Here is a 14369-nt window from a genome sequence, read left to right as displayed (position 1 = left end):
GCAACTCCATAGGGTTTTCAAGGCAAGAGTCATTTGGAGGAGGTTTGCCGTTGCCTGCCTCTGTGTGGGTGGAGAGAGTTATGAGAGAACTGTGACTGGCCCAGTGTCACCCAGCAGGCTTCAAGTGGAGGAGTGTGGAATCAAGCCCGGTTTTCCAGATCAGCCGCTGTTAACCAATACATCACCCTGGCTCTCACAATAATAGGTAACAGGGCTGGAAAATACCTATGTCTGAGAGGAGAGCTGTTACCTGTCAGAATAGGCAATAATGGGCTAGATGAACCAATGGCTGTCTCAGTATTAGGCAACTTCATATGTGAACATATGAAATTGCCTTCAGCATCAGGTACCACCAAGATGGATTGGCTTTAAATCAAAGCAATTTAAATGTTTAAGAGAATATTAAGTCAGGTTTCCAACTTTAAAGTTTGTATTTCTTGAAGAAGTACACATATTTACTTTGCGACAGACTAGTACTTTTAACAAAGCCTTTAGACCGTCAGGAACATAGTTTGTCATTCAGTCATTATGCACTACAGAAGCAAGAGGCAGAGTTCGATTTGGCTTTATTTTTGGTACACATGGAAGGTTATTTAGAAAAATCACTTACAGCTCAGTCTTAAGCAGAGTTACACATTTCTAAGACCATTGGTTTCTATAGATTTAGAGGGGTGTGGCTGTTTCAGGTTGCACTGTTAGACTTCAGCAGTCGTATGCATACTTATTTAAAAGTGATCCACATTACTTCAAAGTAAATTTTGTGCATGGAACCAGGCTGGAAGAGCTAATAGTTGCTGGGCAAAGCTTTGTTTTTCAGTGAGATGGAGGGTAAAATGTCCATGGTGTATGCCTAGTAGAGCAATAAATATTTGTAATTTGAGAACTGAATATATTAGAGAGCTTGGGTAGCTGGAAGACATAAGTAGGAGTATGAGATCACCTATATGGGCTCAGTAGATTATCCTGATAACAAACGGTGTTATCTCCTTGATTGTTTCACCTGTGATTACTTCCTTAGCCCCTAGAAAAACAAGATAGTAGAAAGCACACAATATATGACTTCTAAACTGCTCAGCATGCAACTTCAAAAATCATGTTTCTCCCATGATTCTCTTCTATTAAAAATCAGAATTGAACTCGCTGTTACAGTTCATGTTTCTGTTTTAATAGATTAATATGCATTTTTAAAAATCAAGGTTTCTGTAAACCTGATTATTTTCAAAATAATTTGAGTTTTCAAAGAAAAATTTAAAAATTGTTGTACAGCATTAACTAAAAACGCTGCTATTTTTATCATTGGGAAATACCTGTGAATTGGGGATGTTTTGGGGCAGTGGGAGAAGTCTCCATGTCTACTGTGCTCCCCCTCCCCATAACTATATTTTGGGGCTGGTAGCAGTGTTAATTTTCCTGTTAGGCTTGGGAAGAGTTTCCTTCATTTGGACTCCTGTACATTTCAGGAAATCATTAATTTAATAGGACCAGTGATTGAAATTTTATTTTCTTCATTTATATATAACCTACCTTTCTCACTTGGGACTCAGTTTTATTCCCCCTCTTTTTTATTCTTCATAGATAAAAAATGAAATGGAGATATTGTAAATGATGATGCATCTTAAACCTGTTATCATTTTGATATTGTGATTGCTAACTAGTGATTTGAGTTTTCCTTAGATTAGTATAGATCAATATGGTATAGTGGTGGGCTCTCACCACTTGCAGAGAAGTTCTCAGCTGAGGAGAACCAGTCCAGTTTGTACAAATGAGTATCCTAGACATTCTCAATGACTGCACTTAGAAACTGAATGACCATTCCATGTTAAAAATACTTGGGGGCAAGTGAACTAATGACCGTTGTATCTTGCATGGTACAGTAGATAACGAAGAACTTCAATTTAAACAATGCCTCGGTAGTACTTCTATGAAAAGCACAGTAAAATTCATATTGATATTCTTTCATAATACTTTGTGTGCTACTTCAAGTTTTATAATAGAAGAGAAATGGGCTATAAATGCATTAAATACACAATATAATCACTTAAATATGCCATTTCCCCAGCACCTGGTTGAAGTGGCTTATGAAAAATAAAAGGCCAGTGTTTTATACTGTCCTGGATTAACCACATGTTTATCTATTCAAGGATTTACAGTAGACTGGGTGGACAAAAAAATGAAGTTGTAGAAACAAATTAAATTTAGCTGTTGCTGTAGTTCTGTGCAGAAAATGATTTTAAAAAATTAAACTCTGCATCTCTGAAACTTTTTCTGCATTTTCATGCCTGGTCTTTTGGATACAATAAACCAGAAAACAATCATTTCTTAGATATTACATTTTAAATCTGCAGTTGCTATTCACATTTGCCTAACTGGTAGTAGAATTGTTCCACTTGCCCAGACTTATTTAAAGAATTTAAAGACCTTTGTTTAGTGTCAACAGCAAATTGGTATTCTAGGGCTTCAGGGTGGTGGTAGCTTTTTCAAAAATAGCCTTTTTCTAATTTGCACATAAAAAGGATGTCACACAATTGGAAGAACAACATGCCAGAATTCATGTTTAGAATTAGAATATGATGAAGAATTTGGCGACAGTAGCCTATGTGTGTTCATTGTGTCATGTAATAATTTGGATGCCTAGAATGTCATTTGCATTAATGGTTCTTGGATTACACTGTAGGCATATTTTTAATTAAACACAAATGCTTTACTTCTAGCTGTAAATTCCTCTACGAGATTGTTATAAGTTACCAACACGTCCTGTCTCCTCAATATAGAAATGGGTGGAATCCTTTCTCGGTGGCGGGTAAGTAAATCTTCTGAACTGCTGGTGCATTTTTTTTAATATATTGCAAGAAAAACAGTGTGCCAAGTGCTATTTCTTATACATTTGCTGTGTTAAAGAACAGGGCACTGAAATTGTTTGGTGTATTCTAGTTAATACATTATTATTAAATATGATCTTCATAAATGATTTTATTTGGAAACTAGGATTTTGAGCTTGCAAGATGTGGCACAAGTTTGGCTGTCCCTCCTTAATCACAGGCCATTTATGCAGGGGTATTTACTTCGCAGTCCCTGCTGGACTGCTTCCAGGCTTCCTTTGCATTATTCATGATTTTACTGACCTTCAGACATGACTTCGCTGTGGCCTCATTCTTCCCCCGCAGTTCTAGGATCCTGTTTTAGGATGAATTTAAATACTGCTTTGAAGCAAGAGCAACGCAAATTCCCCCCATTTCCATGCATAGCTCTTAACTTAGGGTTTCTCTCCCCACGCCCATTTTGGCCTCTCCCTCCCACATGTCTGTCCCTCCCATCCAACCCCTTCCCTCAAAGCAAAGCACAAAAGAGGGAATTAAACTTTCATTAAATGTGCAGGAAGACACCGAAGAGTGGCTACAAAGCTTGGAAGGCAGCTCCTGGCAGGGAGCTGTTGAAGAAAAGTGGGGAGGAATATCCAGCAAAAGCACAGCAGTCCCTTTAAGGGCTGACCCGCCCCCCCTCCAAGTAAAGTGCAACAAGGCTGCGTTTTCAGGGGGAGGGACTCAGAAGCTCCGTGATTCACTGGGGATACCTAATTAATCACAAGGTATTTCTGGTATTAAGAGGGGGACCCTCATGCATATGATGTTTGAGAATTCGGAGCAGAAAACCGTGCAGCAAACCAAACACAAATTCCCCCCGCATAAATGACCATAGTGACCAAAATCCAACACAGTGTTAAGTACACTAAGCCATCAAAATCAATGGGCTTATTGATGCTTTGAGCAGTTTTGGATTATGGCCAGTTCTACTGGAAGGCATTGCCCTGGGCAAATGTTCTAGAAAAGCATGTTAACAGCCAAGCCCTGATCAAATAGCTACTTATTGTCTAAGAAAGAGTATTTTCAAACATAAATTCTGCTGAGTGCAGTTATTTTCACAGTGACTGGGCAGTAAATAACCTCATTTTGTGATCCCTTGTATGGCTTGTATTAGAAGAGGTATTCACCTCCACGGCTGTATTCCAGCTTGTCTTAGTTATGACTAACCACTTCCACGGAGTTTGGTGGGACTTACTGATAACTAATTTTCCTGGATCGGGGCTGCTGCATTTTTGTGAGTTGAGCATAAGCTAGCATTGAACGCGTGCAGCTTTGATAGGTAGCTTGTTCTTCAGTTCTTTTTGGCATTGAGATCTAAAATGTAATTCAGGCAAAATCTATGTGTGTTTTGCTTAGTTAAGATAAATGCTTCTTTTATAAATGCTGTTTGAATGCTGAAGTTTATCAGTAATATATGGGAGTTCATTTTGTACAAAGCTGTATACTGCAGCAACCTTCTTATTGAACCAGTAATTAACGAATGTCATTGGTTTGCAGATATATTTTATATATGGAGAATATTTGTGGGGTTTTCTTCCTTTGTGAGCAAGTGTCATAGCTCTCATACACGTAGTCCCATCTACTTAAATTAGGTGTTAGGGATTAGGTGTTCTTCATACAGTGCCAGGTACATGCCAAGTATACACAGCATTAAGGGAAAAAGTGTACAGCACTACGTGAGAATTCTGTCAATCCACACATTTATTTATTCGATTTCTTGTCATGCTCAGGACGGGTGTACATCAACCATAACAGTGTATAACAATAAAACAATAACATTTAAGCGAAAACCAGGCAAGTCTCAAGATGGTGCTCCAATTTCTACCAACTTGACGGAGTAGGCAGGCAGGCCACCCCCCTCAAATGGACTCCAGCATATAATATAGAAGTTGGGGGGGGGGAATAGGGAGGCCAGCTGATGTTGTATCAGTGGCTGCCCTCCACTATAGGCCTGGCGGAATTGCTCTGTCTTACAGCCCCTGCTGAACTCAGTGCTCTGATGTCACCAGACAGAGCATTCCATCAGGCTGGAGTCAGGGCCTTTTTGTCGAGGACAGCTGCATACTGTTAGGGCCGGGGCCCACTGTTTATTGATCACAACTGTATCCTTCCAAAGTTGCTCAGGTCCTGGTGCCATGGCATTTCCTCCTCACAGCAGCCCTAAGGAGTAGGTTAGGCTGAGTGATACTGACTTTCCAAAGGCCACCCAGTGAGCTTCCTGACTGAATGGGAATTCGAACCCCGGTTTCCCCGGCTCAGTAAAGTTTCCACAACACTACATTGGCTTTCACATTAAGGAAGAACTTTTTTCCCACAGGGACACAGTGGAGTCCATTCCTTAATAATGTCATAAAGAGGCAAAAATAAAGTGAGAGATGAATATGGCGGCGCATATGCATAGCTATTTATTTTTTAAAATACTTTTTTGCTTGCCTTTCTTGTGAAAGAAGATGACCACAGTGGTTGAGTAGGTTCACAAGGGAGTTGGCAGTCCTTAAGGAATGTTGGGCTTTAAAGCCATTTAAATAGGGCTTTAAAGGTCAATATACAACATCACCTTGAATTGTGCCTGGAAACAGATTGGGAGCCAGTGTAGATGGCCCAAGACTGCAGTGATATGGTCTTTATAGTACACCCCAGTCAACATCCTGGCTGCAGCTTTCTGGTCCAATTGAGGTTTCCGAACACTTTTCAGGGTTAGTCCCATGTAGAGCACACTGCAGTAGTCTAATCTAGATGTAACCAGGGCATGCACCACAGAGGCCAGATCTTTTCTGCTCAGGAAACGCCATAATGGCTAATTAGTTGAAGCAGGTAAAAGGCGTTCCTGGCCACAGCTGCCACCTGCTTATCCAGCAGTAGGCCTAGGTCCAAGAGCATCTCTAGACTACAGAACTGTTTCTTTAAGGGGGGTGCAACCCCATCCAGAGCAGGTGACACCTTAAATCCAAGGTCAGACCTTCTGCTCAACCGGAAGCACTTCCATCTTGTTGAGATTAAGTTTCAGTTTATTAGCCCTTATCCATGCCAAAACTGCCTCCGGGCATTGACTGATTCATGGTTTCTACAGTCTTCCTGGGATCAGGTGGAAGCGCAAGATAGAGCCGAGTGTCATCTGCATATTGGTGACAACCCAACCCAAATCTCTGGATGGCCTCACCCAGTGGTTTCATGTAGATGTTAAAGAGCATAGGGGAGAAGATGGGATCTTGCAGGACCCTAAAGGCCGAGGGGCAGAGCAGCGGTCCCCAGCGTCACCTTCTGAAACCTGCCTTCCAGGTAGGACCGGAACCACTGCAAAACAGTGTCTCCCAGTCTCAGCCTGGAAAGGCAGTCCAGAAGTATACTGTAATCACTGGTATCAAAGCCTGCTGATGAGCAAAGTTCTCACTTAGAGATAAATTGGGAGAGGTGGTCCTGAAGATATGTGGGTCCTAGGTCATGGACTGCTGGGTTATATAGGTCAAAACCGGCACCCAGAAGCCAGTGCAATTTCCAACTCTGGTGTAATAATGGATTCTGGCTGATTCAGTAAATACGCTGCAACATTTTGTATTAACTGAAGTTTCTGGATCATATTCAAGGTTAACTCCATGGAGACTATGTCGCAGTAATCTGGCCTCCAGGTTACATTAGCACAGATCAGTGTGACCAGTTCAGCTGAGTGCAGATAGAGGGACAATTTGTGCACCAAATTCAGATAATGTGCATTAAACTGTCTCTCCATCAGAAAAGCAGGATCTGGCAAGCTCCTAGACTCTTTACAGATTCAGCCAGAGGTAAACTGTACCCGTCAAAAGCAATGAGCGTAGTACCCCCCCCCCCGGACTCCACAGCCTTACTGACCAGCATCACCACCACCTTACCTGGATTCAATTTCCATTTGTTTTTGTATCAGCCAGGCGGCTGAGGCTGACAGACACTGGCTTGGAACAGAATGGTCTGATTGTAGAGCTGCCAATTCCTGGAGATTTGGGGGTGGAACCTGCAGTGGGCTGGCCTTAGGAAGGGGCGTGGACCTGAGCAAAGTATAATACCATAGAGTCCATCCTCCAAAGCAGGCACTTTCTCCAGGGGAATAGTTTTGGGAGACCTTGAGGCTACATCTGGAGGTTGGCAACTGTAAAATCTCAAATCAGTGAAGGCTGCATGCACTCAGAAAGACCCCAAGGCTTTTGGAATGTGCTGCTCAAGCACTTTCAGTTTTGTTTCTACTGGTGGTCCCTCCTTTCCCACTCTTCTTGTTGAGATCAGTTCCACTCCCAATGATCTTCTGGTCATTGAACTACTTAAAATGTTTCACTTTGAGAGAGAGGTGCACACAGAGTAATTCCCTTACAAGTTTGTGGTTGGTCAATAGGGTTGAGGTCTACTGTTTATAACTGCAGTTGTTCAGGGCAAATTTTCATACTCCTTTCTTCTCCCTTGTAAGCAGGCAAAGCCTTCCACCATAGATGTTTTGGAAAAAATTGATAAGGTATGTTTTAATCTCCTGTTGCTTCTGCAAGAGCTCAATCTGTGGATCTGATATTCTTTAAAATGTCAACAGTTACATTTTGTACTTGGAACTGGGCACTTGATATCAGTAAATTAAGGGCCCAGCTAGATGAAACACCATTTTCTCTTTGAAAGTAGACACTTCTGGCAGCCTGTTTTCTTCAAGCCTGGGCTAATAAGTAATTTGGGGGGCAGTTTTTCTTAGTGGGGGAAAGGGTTAAGGCAGCAGCCGTTCACAGTCTAGATCACCCAGACCTCTGGTTGCTTTTACAAGAAACCTAAAGGTGTCTGGGACCTCTCGTTAACAATCAGAGGCTGGCTTTATTACGGAGTGGTTAAAAATATCAATTTATTCACATCAGTATAGATGGTAGAGTTTGCAGTGTAAGCTTAGGTGAGTGTATATAAACACATGAACACAGGAAGCTGCCTTATACTGAATCAGACCCTTGGTCCATCAAAGTCAGTATTGTCTATTCAGACCTACAGCAGTTCTCCAGGGTCTCAGGTAGAGGCCTTTCACATCACCTACTTGCCTAGTCCCTTTAACTGGAGATGCCGGGGATCGAACCTGGGATCTTCTGCATGCCAAGCAGATGCTCTACCACTGAGCCACAGCCCCATTCCCTATATGAATTATAGACCATGATTGTGATTCCAGAAAATTGGATGCGTTTGTGGCTGAGAGCCGCCTTGTACCTTGAGCTGTGCAGGCTGTTTCTGTAGCAGCTGTTCCCAGCAGTAGTGCAGTTAGGTCATTTTAGGGCCTGGACATATTGGTATTTGGGGTCCCCCTTTGAGATGGAAATGTCTGCTTGAGTGTGAAGCTGCAGCCTGCTTTTGAGGACTCCCTGCTGAGCTTGTGGGCTGGGGCTGTGGGCTTCTCCCCAACAGTCCAGGCCCCATGGCACCATTAGTTCCTGTGCCAAAGAGGCATGTTTCTTTGAATTTGTTTGTTTGGCAGTTAAAAACTGCTGTAGCAGACAGTGAAGTTCTGGTCTGTGGCATAGCTGTTTGCAGTAGTAGTAGTAATAGTTGAAGAAGAGATGGTTTTTATGCCTTCCCTTCTTTCTCCTGTAAGGAGTCTCAAAGAGGCTTATAATCGCTTTCCCTTCTCCCACCCCACAACAGGCATCTTGTGAGGTTGGTGGGGCTGAGAGAATTTGGAGAGAACTGTGACTGGCTCAAAGTCATCCAGCAGGCTTCACGTGGACAAGTGGGGAATCAAACCTGGTTCTCCAGATCAGAGTCCGCCGCTCTTAACCACTGCGCCAGGCTGGCTCTCAAGTACATATTGTTTCTTTGGGTCTTAACCAAGGGATGGGTCTTGTGCGTTCCCCCGCCCCAGATTATTATTAGATAAGGTCTGCTTCTGAGAATGATATGCAAAGGTTATGATATGGTCAGAGAAATCAGCACCTCTGACTCCTCTTATGTAGGCAAGTAAGTCACAGGTCCTTTCCTAGGGTGCTTGAGAAAGCAGCACACATGAAAAATATGAATGCAGCTCATCAAGACTGGGAGCAAATAGAATTGTTTCTACATTTCGTTTGCTAATGGAATGATGCTGTAATAGCATGAATGGGAAGATCTCAAATTAATATACTACAATATTTTGCAGTGGACAATAAAACTATGAATAGAGTTGTAAAAAGTAATGATGGTAGAATGACTTCCGAACTCACCGAGTCCGAACGCATGCCACTAGTTAAAGAACAAGCAGAGGTAGCATAGTGTCAGCCATTCATACTCTTCCACCAGCAGCACTGTTTTGTAAAGTACCCAGAATTGGGCAGGTATTGACACAAGTAACTATGAGCAAATGTAGACACAGTGAAAATAGCATTTAAAAGTACATAAGTACCATTAGTATTGTTCAACATTGAGAAGTGCAAAAAAGTTACTAGTTTTCATCCCCTCCCTCCCACCCCGCTTGGTTGCCTAGCCATTCACATTTTTTTTAATCATCTGTGGCACATCCATTGCCTAAAAGGAGGGCGGGGGGAAATCTCTTGCAGGTAATTCATCAGGTGACTGGCTGTTTTCCAGCCTGTTTCACAGCTGAAGAATATTAACTCGCATTTAAAATTAGAGGAAATGGCTTCCAAATCTAGTTGAGATTTGGGTCTGATCTCGTCAGATCTCAGAAGCTAAGCAGGGTCAGCCCTGGTTAGTATTTGGATGGGAGACCACCAAGGAATACCAGGGTTGCTGTGCAGAGGAAGGCACTGGCAAACCATCTCTGTTAGTCTCTTGCCATGAACCCCCCGCCAAAAGGGGTCGCCATAAGTCAGCTGCGACTTGACGGCACTTTATACACACACAACTACACAGAACCAATGACTAAGATATACTGATTTCCCAGTTATTCCAGCTAATAAAGTGGTAAAACTGCACCCAAAGTTAGCATTGCTTTTCTAATTGCATCAGATGTCTCCTGCCACTGTCCTGGTTCTACTGGCACAGAGAGCTACATATATAGTTTAGAGTGGCACAACTCACAGGGCATAGGGTGCATCGTGCCCTGGGCTAAATTCAAGAATATCAAGGATATTTTTCAGTAGATCACTTTGGGTAGCCATGTTAGTCTGTCAATAGCAGTAGAAAAGAGCAAGCATCCAGTAGCACCTTGCCTGCCAGAAACGTTGTTAGTCTTTAAGGTGCTAAGTCTTCATATGACATGTTGAAGAATAACTTCTCAGCACGTATTGTTAAAATTCTGTTAATGTGCTAAGGTTTTTAACAAAAAGATTTTGTTTTTCATGTACAGGATATTCAGGCACTTGAAGAATTCAGAGAGAAAAATCAAAGGCAGCAGAAACTATGGGTTGGAAGACTTCTCCTCTATTCATCCATTCTTTACCTTATTACCTGTCTGGTTATCTATTTTTGCTACCTTCCTGATGACTGGACAGCAAGGTTCATTATGACACTCCCACTTTTTGCATTTCCAGTTATGTAAGTAAAACTTGTCTTACAAATAGATTTCTGTTTATATGCAGAAACTGTAAAGTGAGTTGCAGTAAGGCAGTTGGGTGTGTGCGTTGCACAGCTTGGGAGTTGTCATAATCTACAGGTGTTTCTTGAAAGATTTGTTTAGAAAAATATCTTTGGAAACAAAGTAGAAGGTCGGACCAGAACCAACGGGTTGAAATTAAATCAAAAGAGTTTCTGTTCAGATATTAGGAAGAATTTTCTAACAGTTAGAGCTGTTCCTAAGTGGAACAGGCTTCCTCGGGAGGTGGTAAGCTCTCCTTCCCTGGAGGTTCTTAAGCAGAGGCTAGATGGCCATCTGTCAGCAATGCTGATTCTGTGATCTTAAGCAGATGATGAGAGGGAGGGCACCTTGGCCATCTTCAGGGCATGGAGTAGGGGTCACAGGGGTGTGTGGGGGAAGGTAGTTGTGAATTTCCTGCATTGTGGAGGGGGTTGGACTAGATTACCCTGGTGGTACCTTCTAACTCTGTGATTCTACTTGAAAGAGAGACTATTAGACGAGAAAAAGGAATACCGAACACACATAAGACCATTCTTGTTTAAATAGAGGGAGCATAAAAGATGGAAACCTAATTATTCTGGGTTCTGACTGGCTCTGAGCTCACCCACTGAGTGCTGAAATGTGGGAGCACAAAGTTCATGACTTGGATCTAGTGGAGGATTCCTGTGGATGGAAGGGTGGTGACTTTTCCCCTTTCCTCTCTTGACTTTCCTCTCTGACCGGTTTCCCCTTTCCTCTCTGACTCTCCCCTCATGCTCTTAATGGGATCTCCTGACCCCCAGGATTGAAGCTGTCTTCTGCTCGATCAGACCCTTGGTCCATCAAAGTCAGTATTGTCTACTCAGACTGGCAGCGGCTCTCCAGGGTCTCAGGCAGAGATTCTCAATTGTTCCCCTTTTGTGCTTGCCAAAAATAGACATTTCAGGCATGTCTGTGGGTAAAGAGACCGTTGCGGAATGAGGGAGGTAAGAAATAGACCTGTTCTTCTGTTTTCCTTTTACCTGAAATAAAAGGGGAAAGAGATAATGCTGGCAAGCCACTTTGAATGTTTTTTATTTTATTTTATTTAGGCTAATTTAGTTTTATCCTACCGTTCTTCTTCAAAAGATAATCATGGGGTGGTTAACAAATATAAATACCAAACTGTTGAATGTAGGGGCCCCTGCTGTGAACAGCTGCTGATGTAGTGTAAATGGAGAAGGGTCAGGTGACTGTTGGCTAGGCCAACGAATGGATAGGGCTAGGAAACAATTTTCCTCCAGGGCAGATTGGCCAGGGATCCTGGAGGGTTTTGTTGCCATCCTCTGAGCATGGAGTAGGGGTCACTGGGGGTGTTGAGGGAGAGGTAGCTGTGAATTTCCTGCATTGTGCAGGGGTTTGGATTAGATGACCCTGGTGGTCCCTTCCAACTTTATGATTCTATTCTATGATTCCCCCTCCCTCTGACGTAGAGACATAGGCTCACCCTGCCAGCACTACTTGCTTAACCCAAGGTTATCTGTGCTTAGGATAAGACAAACACACATACACATCTGTTTGAAAACTTACTATCTGTATACAGCAAGCCTTTTTCAGTAGACACTGGTCAGCAATTCTCAATGGGGTGAAAGCCCCATTTGAAAAGAAAAAAGCCACGAAAAGGCTTTTTTTGAGCTTTCAGCGGGCAGGGAACTGCTTAGGAGGCGCCCCAGCGGCGCCCCAGCGGCACCTCCTCCCTGCCGTCCCCACACGCCGAAAGCTCAGGAATGCACTGTTAGTTTTGTTTGCTAATTACAAAGGTTAATTCAGATCACAATCAACTTAGAGTATTAAAAGTTTTTCGTAGTAGGATCTACAAGCTGAGGGCACAAGGAATTGTGGGGGTGGGGAGAGACAATTTGGAACCACCCCTAATCTCACCCTGCAGGATTCTGTTAAGATCTCAGATGCTTGAAAAAAGCTAATTTTCCTCCTTCCCTTCTGTTTACTGATGTTCATCTATTCTACACATGGCATTCCATCTGGAGCACATTCAGCCCTTGCCAGGTTGGCAGTTCTCCCCCCCCCCTTTTTGGATAATAGTCACATTTATATTTTTCTGCATACCTGGGAGGTTCTCTGAATAGGTAGACATCTCTACCATGTCTGTGAGAGGACCCCATTATGCAACTTTCATCATCCTTACAAAGGTCAGCTTGCGTACTGTTAGCCATGGTAATTAAAAGGATGTTACACAACTGTTCAATTTCCACTTGTCTAAACTTTAATACTGGAACATTTTTCTCCCCAGAGTCTGGACTATAAGAACTCTCCTCATTTTCTTCTTTTCTAAAAGAACAGAAAGGAATAGTAAGTATATTCTTACATATAATTTTTGTATTTATTTATATTTATTTATTTTAGCCAGCTCAGGGTGGATAACATCATTTTAAAACTTCACAACCGTATAATAATAATAGAACTGTCAATAAAATCAAACATTAAAACACTAATCATGGATGGCGCACAAATCTTTCTGTAAGAGTCCATACAGGAAGCTGCCCCTTGACCAGACCATTTCAGCTAAATGGGGCGGGGGCAGAAAAGATGGTATTCGCGGCTGCCCTCAGTTGTAGGCCTGGTGGAAAAGCTCTGTCATACAGGCCCAGCGGAACTCCCTTAGGTCCCACAGGGCCCTGATGTTCCTTGGCAGAGCATTCTGCCAGGGCCAAAAAGGCCCTGGTTCTTGTCGAGGACAGCCGCATGCTCTTATGGACAGGGACCACCAACAAGTTCTCATCAGACGATCTTAATGTTCTTTGGGGGGGTATACCAGGAGAGGCACTCCCAAAGATGTAGTTCATTTAAGCCTGAGCAAGAGACTGTTCTTGTATTATATTGTCTAGAGTTGCCTTCTGTGAGCACTGTTCAAGAAGGTCTTGTGGGTAAGATTTGACTCCTTTAAGACTTGGGCAGCCCATTCCTGAAAGGGGGGGGTAGATAGGTCACAGCCAGGAAAGGCGCAGTCACGCCACCTCCTGAGAGGCTTCCTGGCTGGAAAAAATGGTTTAAAAGGATTTTAAAAAACCCTGTGAAACTTGCCCATTGCGTTTCGTGGGGCCATGCCAGCAATTTTGCTGTTGTAGCTCCGCCACAGCGCAAAGGGGCGTTCCCTGGCCGAAAGGGGTGGGCACTCGCTTTTAGGGACGTGGCAGTGCCGGCACCCGAGGCCTGTGCTATTGCATCCCTCCCTGAGGGCTGGCGTCTGTGCCACTTTGTATGGCACAAAGTGGCATGGACGCCAGCATGGGGGTCATGCCGGCTCCTAAGTGGCTCCAGCCCCCCCCCCCACAGCAAAGAAACCTACTCAACTTTATACTTGGCTATTAAATGGAAAATGAATCTTGTAAAGATGAATGGATTAACTGTTTCTGAATGCTAATTGCTAAAGTGACAACAAGATAAAGAATATTTGATTACATTAGGCAATTAATAAAGCAGGGTAAGATGTGTAATTATAGCTATTTATATTTTGATAAATACCCAATGTTTTTGTTTGTATTATAACCAGAATATTCCACAATGCTTCTGGAATGAGGGAAATAGGCATTATTCTAACTTATGAAGTAGAGTTTGGGAACTGACAGCCCGCAGGCTGAATCCGGGCTCTTAAAATATACTACTTAGTTCTCTGGTTGCTATCCTGAGTTCCCCTCATTTGTTAGCTACATTATATGCCAGCAGGACAGGTAATCTTGGCACATGCATGATTATTTGGCTAGTTTGCTTGACTGAGTATAGCGGTTTTAAGATTTGGGGGAATGTAATGTATGACTGACAAAAGAAACTTTGTGGCAAATGAATTTACACCTATGTTCCTGTTATGTCTAGCCTTGGAAGGAGTTTTGTGAAATGCTTGTAAATTATCAAGAACTGAGCTTTTAGGACAGAGAACCAATGTTTCTAAATTCCCGGAAAGTGCTTATATTTCTATTAGAATCTAGCTTAATTGTGGGCAATGAATACGGAAAGAGTAAAAGGATTAAGGATTGTAT

At 42.7% G+C, this 14369-nt stretch overlaps 1 protein-coding gene across 1 annotated transcript in view; it reads left to right on the top strand.

The window, feature by feature from the left end:
- Nucleotides 1-2735: 2735 nt before the first annotated feature.
- The window catches only part of LNPK (lunapark, ER junction formation factor), a 48820-nt gene continuing 37186 nt past the window's right edge, over nt 2736-14369 (top strand). The window contains exons 1-4 of the mRNA XM_056861191.1: nt 2736-2800; nt 7297-7338; nt 10129-10316; nt 12626-12684. Of these exons, the coding sequence (XP_056717169.1) occupies nt 2774-2800; nt 7297-7338; nt 10129-10316; nt 12626-12684 (316 nt within the window). The 5' untranslated portion in view covers nt 2736-2773. The remainder of the gene's footprint in view (nt 2801-7296; nt 7339-10128; nt 10317-12625; nt 12685-14369) is intronic.

The sequence above is a fragment of the Euleptes europaea genome, chromosome 15 (assembly GCF_029931775.1).
Source record: "Euleptes europaea isolate rEulEur1 chromosome 15, rEulEur1.hap1, whole genome shotgun sequence".
Classification (NCBI taxonomy): Eukaryota; Metazoa; Chordata; class Lepidosauria; order Squamata; family Sphaerodactylidae; genus Euleptes; species Euleptes europaea.
Note: the sequence above shows the minus strand (reverse complement) of the source record. Positions and strands in the feature narration are given on the sequence as shown.